At 38.5% G+C, this 8,038-nt stretch overlaps 1 protein-coding gene across 1 annotated transcript; it reads left to right on the forward strand.

Annotated features, from left to right (window-relative positions):
• Positions 1 to 807: 807 nt before the first annotated feature.
• Positions 808 to 1,767, forward strand: LOC132042380 (secreted RxLR effector protein 78-like). Its single transcript, XM_059432930.1, has 2 exons — positions 808 to 844; positions 1,289 to 1,767. The coding sequence occupies exons 1-2, from the start codon at positions 808 to 810 to the stop codon at positions 1,765 to 1,767; spliced, it is 516 nt and encodes a 171-aa protein (XP_059288913.1).
• The last annotated feature ends 6,271 nt before the right edge of the window (positions 1,768 to 8,038 follow it).

An 8,038-nucleotide genomic window follows, 5' to 3' on the forward strand; every position in this document is an offset into this window, starting at 1 on the left:
TAGTTTACATCTCATTTATGGCGATCTATGAAGAAAGATTTGGGTAATTAGGAGTAGCTCAACACAACATTTCACTCTTTTACTGATGGTTAATTGTAGCAGACTATCTACGTCCTAGAGGATATGTTATGGGCCTGTGCTATCGACTCTGGTGGTCATTGGGACTACTTCTTGCCTTTAGCGGAGTTTTCATAGCACAACAGTTACCACTCGAGCATTGAGATGGTACCATTCAAGGCATTATATGGCAAGAGGTGTCATTCTCGAGGATGTTAGTTTGATACTTTTATGGTTAGGCCTTGGGACACTAATTTATTGAGGGATCTCTTGGACAAAGTCAAGTTGATTCGGGAGATACTTCTTACACCTCAGAGCAGCCACAACAATTATGCAGATCGAAAGGTTCGTGATTTGGATTTTAGGTGGGAGACTGGGTTTTATTGAAGGTTTCACCCTTGAAGTGTGTGATGGGTTCAGAAAGAAAGGCAAGTTGACCCCGAGGTATATTGGCCCATTTGAGATTATTCTACGTACGGGTGAGGTAGCCGATGAGTCGGCCTTGCCACCTGGGTTGTCGAGTGTTCACTCTATATTTCATAATTCAATATTGAAGAAGTACTATTTTGATGGATATCATGTGATTCAGTGGGAATAGGTGTAACATGATTGGAATCTGTCATTTAAGGAGGAGCCGGTAGCCATTTTAGATAGGCAGGTTCAAAAGTTGAGACAAAATGAAATAGCTTCAGTGAAAGTTAATGGAGGCATTGTTTGGTTGAGGAAGTCACTTGGGAGACCAAGTCAGACATGCAGAATAGATACCCTAAGCTATTTGATAGTTCAGGTACTTTTTTTTCTTTATTGTTCGAGGAAGAACATTTGTTTAAGTGGTGGATGATCTAATGACTCGTTAAGTCATTTTGAGCTTTAGGACCCTTTTTTCCTAAACCACCCTTCCTGTAGATTTAAAGTGATGTTCTTGATTTAGGGATGGGTGACACGATTTCTGAGGTAATCGGGTGAGCATCAGAAAAGAAAATCCAAATTTGGAACTCTTAAGTTAAAGTAATGGTGGGGGCTTTCTTTTGCGGTTATGAATTGCCTCAATTCATTTCTCGTGCCAATCTTGTGCTACTACCCAAGAAAGAGGTGATAAATAACTCTTGAGATATGAGAGTAATAAGTCTAAGTTCTTTTGCAAACAGGATATTGTCTAGAGTTCTACATGATGGGCTAGTGGTACTTTGATCAGATTTGATTTCATCTACTCAAACTTGTTTTGTGAAAGGTAGGAGCATTGTTGAAAATATACTACTAGCTCAGGAAATTATTAGGGATATCATTCTGAGAGCTAAACATGTGAATGTAGTGATAAAGCTTGATATGTCAAAGGCCAATGATAGGCTTTCATGGTTGTTCTTAACAAAAGTGCTGAGACATTTTGGATTCTGTGAAACATTGATTGATATGGTATGGAGATTGGTTTCCAATAGCTGGTACTTAGTTCTAATAAATAGTAACAGCCATGGTTTCATCAGATCCACAAGAGGAGTGAAGCAGGGAGATCCACTATCTCCTACATTATTCATACTGGATACAGAAGTGTTGGCAAGGAGTTTGAATAGCCTTCATGACAAGCCTCAGTTCAGTGGTTATGGATTACCCAAATGGAGCCCTCATGTAAATCCTTTATCCTATGCTTATTATACAATACTGTTTTATTCAGTAGAGGCCAATTCTTTGAGAATGATAATGAAGATTTTATGACTGTATGAAAAATCTTCTGGACAAATGGTAAATGTTAACAAGAGCTAGCTCTGTATCCATCATAAAATATCACAACAAATAGAAAATAGAATCAACAGGCTAACAAAGATGAAGAAAGGAACTTTTCCTTTCACTTGCCTTAGTTGTCCAATGTTCTATAGGAGAAATCAAAGTATATACTATGAAAATCTTGTTAAGTAGATGATGAGAAGGATATTGCCTTGGCAAAATAGGTTACTACCATCTAGAGGAAGGTATATTCTGTCACATCCCGTGTTTTCGTGAGTTAGAAAATGTGAAAGTTAGACGAAATAAGCAGCGAAAAATGAGGTTATTCCGAAGCTTATATGTAACGACCCTTTCGGTCGTTATGGGAAATGTAGGATCACCCCAACAAATAGAACCTTTCCAAGGGTAGAACGAGCTAATAGAAACTCGACTGTGTAAGCCTAAGGGCTGAAACTTGACTTGTTTGTGGTTGTTATTTGATTTTATCAAGTCCGTCGGGGGGTGACGTAGAGAATTAGAACTCTGTTGGGAAGTCTGAGGGCACGGGTGGATTTGTATGACGCCTTTATGTATATGTGCATATTTTGTTTGTGTTTTTGAGGCCTCGGATGAAATGTTGGGTGATAGGGGGAAAAACTGGACAAAAAGTCAAGCTCACTGCCCAAATGGGACCGTTGTGGCGGTGGGAGCATCGCTGCGGTGGTACCGATATAGCGATGGGTTGACTGCTGCCAGCGGCTATCCATTTTTTCGATGGCCGCTGTGGAAATACCGCCATAGCGGTGGATGGACCGCCATAGCAGTGATGCGAATTCCCTTGGTCCGCTATAGCGGTCACTTGAATGCCATAGCGGGACCGCTATGGCGGTGAAACGACCACTGTAGCGGTAGACGAAAAACAGTAGCCCGATTTTACAATACTTAGTCTCATATTCTTAATTCATAAAACACCAACACAGTCCCCAACAAGCACCTAGGGCGAACTTCCAAGCTAGGGCAAGAAATTCTTGAGAGGTAAGTCTTATCTATCCCTTTCTATCATTCCGCTTCTCCTTCATGATAGTCATCCCCTTTGTGGGTCTTTAATGGTGGAATTGTAATAGAAACCCTAGAAATTTATAAACATTCTAAACTTAATGGGTTATGGTAGTTATCACTTATTTATCCTCTAATGGCTTGGATTAACTCCTCCTAATAATGAATTGAGTCCTTAGAACCATATACTAAGTGAAGTGTGACTTAGGGTTCTAATAAAAATGGAAGCATTGTCCTAAAATCTGTTTGAAAGGGGTAAAATTGATTAGAAAACCCACGAATTGAAGGTCAATGATTGTAGAGGTAGAAGCTACGATAAATTCACTATTAATGGATCATCTCACCAATTGAAACAGGTAGAAGTAAGTGGGTCTTCTTCCCCAAATTATTGTTCTTGTTTAAATACATAGTTTGTTGCTTACTCAGCATCATATTGTTAGACTTTGACCGTTATGAGCCGCTTTAGAAATAGAAGGCTCATGCGGAGTAGTTAGTGGCTCCTGCTCTACATTCGAGGTAGGTTGTGGCTTACTTGAGTTAGACTTTGGTTAGCGAAACATATGTATTGTGTAGAATTGACGGGAAAAAGAACGATTAGGTCTTCAGACATGGTGTTTTGGTTGGATATTAGCTATGTTTGTATGACTTCTGATTATATGGGCTTGTCGCCGTTATTTAAGCATTGTGAAGGTGTAGTTGTATTTATACTGTGGCGATTCGAGATGGATTTATATTAGGATGATTGTTATTGATGGTGGCTCATTTCCCTGTCATTGTGATTAGGCTTATTACCTAAATTGTTGTGTTGTACTCAATTCTCTCTTATTGTGACATATATCATCGGAGAAAGGAAGGATACTGAGTTTAGACTTGAATTGTGGTTTATATATTTATGATAGTACGTAGATGAACACTTGATGTATGATTTACTGTTGATGATAATATATAGAAAAGTGGAGCTTCTTGATGATACAAGATTAGTTGTGAGGCGTACTTGCTACATATGGAAGTAAAGAGGGACATAGGCTATTATGTTGGTTGAGACGATTTATATGATTCATTTCATGGCTGAGTTGATCCAAGTCTTAATGTGACTTGTGGCTTGTGACTTGTACCTTTACTGTTGCTTTATTGGTTTGCATTGATTCACCATGTCTACACTAATTTATGCATTCATACACTCATACATGGTGGAAATGGTTCGGATACTATTTATGAAAGACTTGTGGCATGATGCCTTGTGTTTGACATTGATATTGCTAATTGTTCATAGTCCATACATACTAATGAACTGGAATACTTTGAGACATACATTGTGATGTGAAATAAGTGAAGAAGTTAATATAATCTTCTTGTTGAAATTGTGATACTATTTGATACATGGTACTTGATGAATTGATCATTGAGAGTGATGTGACAGTGTTACTATACATATGAAAAGGCACATTTGATCGGGTCACATCCTAGTTGTAAGCTCGTGGTCCGAGGTCCATTCTAAAAACGAGAGGTACATTGATATAGCCCGCGTCCGAGGTTCATTCGGGAGCGGAGGTTTATGTTCGGGTCCGAGGAATGAATCCGTAACAAGTGGTACATAGACACCATGGGTCCCGTGCAGGTCATGACTACTGAGCAATGACATCAGTTAGCATGTGTGTATAGTGTGTATTTGGCCAGTGCATTGCATTACATGGCCTTGCACCCCATCATATTTTGCATGGTACCTCATTACATTTTATTCAGCATTATTATATGGCTCGTTTAGTTCTGATTTTGGTGTGGTTTGCTGAAACAACTATTGTGGTATTGATATGATCATTGACTGAGTGAAATTGTTAATTAGTGACTCTATCTAGGGAAGGAACTTGGACTTGTGATTATCAGGTGAGATTATTAAAACTTGACAGTGTTGTGACTCGGTTATGGGATATTCTGTGACATGGATTTGAGTATTAAGTGTCTATCTATTTATCTTGTTAATTTTATGCTTATATACGTGAACTAATCTTAGTCGGCCTATGATGCTTACTGGTACATAGTGTTTGTACTGATACGACCTTGCTGCACCCTTTTTGAGTGTAGATTGTGTTGCAGCGATTTCATCCAGACTACATCTCTAGCTTGAAGCAAGTTTGCTGGATTAGATCCGAGGGTGAGCTTCTATCCCTGCCATGCCACCTAAAGATCTCTCTTTCCAGATGTCTACTTTCATTCCGGACATTATTTGTTTTGTATTTAGATATACTTCATTCTTTAGACATTGTTGGTTAGAGTCCTTGTACGCTGACTTTCAGATTTTGGGGGTGTAATAGTTAAGACTTCCGCACTTATATTATTTATTATTTATGACTTGGTAGACTAATTATTCATTCATATGATCATTGATTGTTTAAGTATAAATGAATAAAGAAGTTAAAATGGCTGGTGATTAATGGGTTAACGGGTAAGGGTTCGCCTACTATTGATAATAAGGTAGGTGCCCGCACGATCGGTAACTAGGGTCGTGACAGTTGGTATCAGAGCTTAGGTTCGTGAATCTCATTGTACAAGGACGTGTCTAGTAGAGTCTTGCCGATCGGTACGAAGAGCTCCGTACCTATCTGCGAGAGGCTATGGGATTTTTAGGAAACTTCCAATTCTTTCAATCTTTCGTGCTACTTCATTCAAATTGGTGTCTAGACGATTCCAATTGGTATTTGCACTTCCTTGTCTTATTCTTCCCCGAATAGTGGAAACCTCTTTCCTAAACTCTTACGTGAGCAGTTTGTGTTATGGCATGACCTGGTATGGTACTAAATATGTCTTCCTGGTACAGATGCATGATCCAAGTTCAGTTAGCAGTTGTGACTTGAGGTTTAGGTGTATGGGTTGTAATTTAGACCCGATTATTTTGTGTGCATAATCTTGTAAGGAAGAGAACATTGGATAGATTAATCTCCACTATTAGGAAGGGAACAATTGGTATCTAACATGCTTGTCAGATGTAGGGTACAAGTTGTACTAAATTGAAATTCGTATAAAGTAGACCTCCACCGGGAATTCTAAGGTCATGGGTAAGTCTGTAGCATGTTTGTAAATTGACTTGCATGTTTAGTTGTGGTTGTAAGGCCTTGGATAAATAGTTAGCATGTGGAGTGGAAACTGAGTAGGACATCAAGTGGTAAATTAATGATGAGGTTTGAATTAACTCGAGTCCTAAAGAGAATTTAGGGCAACTTGAATAGTTCTTGAATTTGTTTCTTCTGGGGGTGAGTTCTCTTGCCTTACCTTATGATTATCTATCATCTTAGGCTTGAATTAATGGTGCAAATATATGGGGACTAGTTGGAGAAGAGGAGTTTCTGCCTTAGCATTGAGAATTAAATAATAGGCTTTAAATATTAGTTAAATTGATGAGTCTTGCCTATAGTAAAAGATGGGATTTCATGAAGTAGTAAATCATAAGCTTGAATCTCTAATCTAGACTAAGATGATTAAGGATAAAAAGGGGGATCGTTCGAAAACAAGAGCAAATGATTTGAGAGTTATGTTGAGGTAGTACAATGTGAAGTCGACTCAAGGGTTATGTATGAATTGATAAGTTCAAGTATGTCATAGACTATAGGGGACATTGGTTGGATAACAGAAATGAAGACTCTAGTGGTTATTGTGTTACTTACAGATGGTGAGAGTTGATATTATTTATTTTACTATATTTTCGTAACTACCTATGTGGTTATTGAGCTTACACATATGTTTGCTGGTTGGTGTTTTCGAGTTTTACGACATTTTGCTAAGGTAAGGCTTATTTTTGAGATTTTCGAGTTAAATTTCGTCGTATTAAAGTAATGGTGATCTTAGTTAAATTAGTTGTCTAAGTCAGAAGAGGGTTAAGTATGAACCTAGGGAACCGGGTGTCTGAGTCCTGGTTGGTTGAGATAGATATGAAGAATAAGTAATAAATTGATGGTAGTTGAGATTTTTCTAAGAGTTGATATATTGTTGTGGCTTCTTGATAATAGTAAATTTGTCATAATTTGAGAAATATAAGGATGTTAAATAGTTCTGATAGGACGAGATGTTATGAAGAGTGTCCTAACAAATTAGTCTCGAGGAAAAAGGGTAAATGAGTTGGTGGAATAGATAAGGTTGTTGGGTTTCACGTGGTCCTTTTGTAGTATTAAGTAAGTGATAGAAACAAAGAGGTTCGGGTAAGTCCGTGATAAACTGTTACTTGGCTTGAATGATTGATGGGTAAATGGTTGACATAGCTATTATTAAACAAAGCGTGTTGAGATACAAATTCTTAGTTTACTGATCTAAGAACGATTTGTTTATTACATTGGTGATCATAAGGGTCTAGAGAAGTTGTAATCATTGGAGGAATAATTTGGGATTAGTATGATCAATTTTGATATATTAGATGACGCATATGGGTTATAGCAATTCCTATGGTAGGTTCGAGTACATAAATATGGAAACTGGGTCTTGTAGATAAGCTATAGGAAGCTTTGACTAGTAAGAAGAACGGATAGTGGTTGGGACGCAGTTAGCGCCGTGGAGGCTTTCGCGTGGTTAGAATGCATGTCCTTGGGTTGTCGTCAGCCTTCTTACTCCCCTTCATCGTTCGAGGACGAACGATTGGTAAATTAGTATCTGGTGTAACGACCCTTTCGATCGTTATGGGAAATGTAGGATCACCCCACAGAATAGAACCTTTCCAAGGGTAGAACTGTCACGACCCGACTAGGGGCCATGACGGGTACCCAGAGCTTACTACCGAGCACCACTCATTCTATACTCATCATACTTATCCTACATTCGTTTATTGTTCTCATACTTCTAATCATAGGAGAACTCATTATCACTTCCACAAACCTATCTATTTTCATATACATAAGCCTCTCGGGCTATCAAAATAATATGCAAATATACAACGTAATCATCACGGGACATCTACTATGTCACGACCCAAACCTATGGGCCGTGACTAGTGCCCGAGCTGGACACCCGAATACAAACCTACTAGATATAATCTGACTGAAACTGAAAATAATATGGCAATCTGTAAAAATATGCTGTAAACTCATCATGTCATATATCAAAATGAACCTTTCCCCTGAGAAGGCACAGCTTACCAAGACATAACTAATATGCACGTCGACAAGGCTACCACTATACACGGGGACATCCAAAACGAACTACATCGATATAGCTGACCAAAACACATATACACAACCCACATATG

This window comes from Lycium ferocissimum, unplaced genomic scaffold, assembly GCF_029784015.1.
Source record: "Lycium ferocissimum isolate CSIRO_LF1 unplaced genomic scaffold, AGI_CSIRO_Lferr_CH_V1 ctg14840, whole genome shotgun sequence".
Taxonomy (NCBI): Eukaryota; Viridiplantae; Streptophyta; class Magnoliopsida; order Solanales; family Solanaceae; genus Lycium; species Lycium ferocissimum.

Excerpts from the sequence above, each read along its gene's own strand:
- LOC132042380 (XM_059432930.1), top strand. The coding sequence starts at position 808 with ATGCAGAATAGATACCCTAAGCTATTTGATAGTTCAG. Across the intron at positions 845-1,288 it reads TAAGCTATTTGATAGTTCAG|GTAGGAGCATTGTTGAAAAT; the intron begins GTACTTTTTTTT and ends GTTTTGTGAAAG.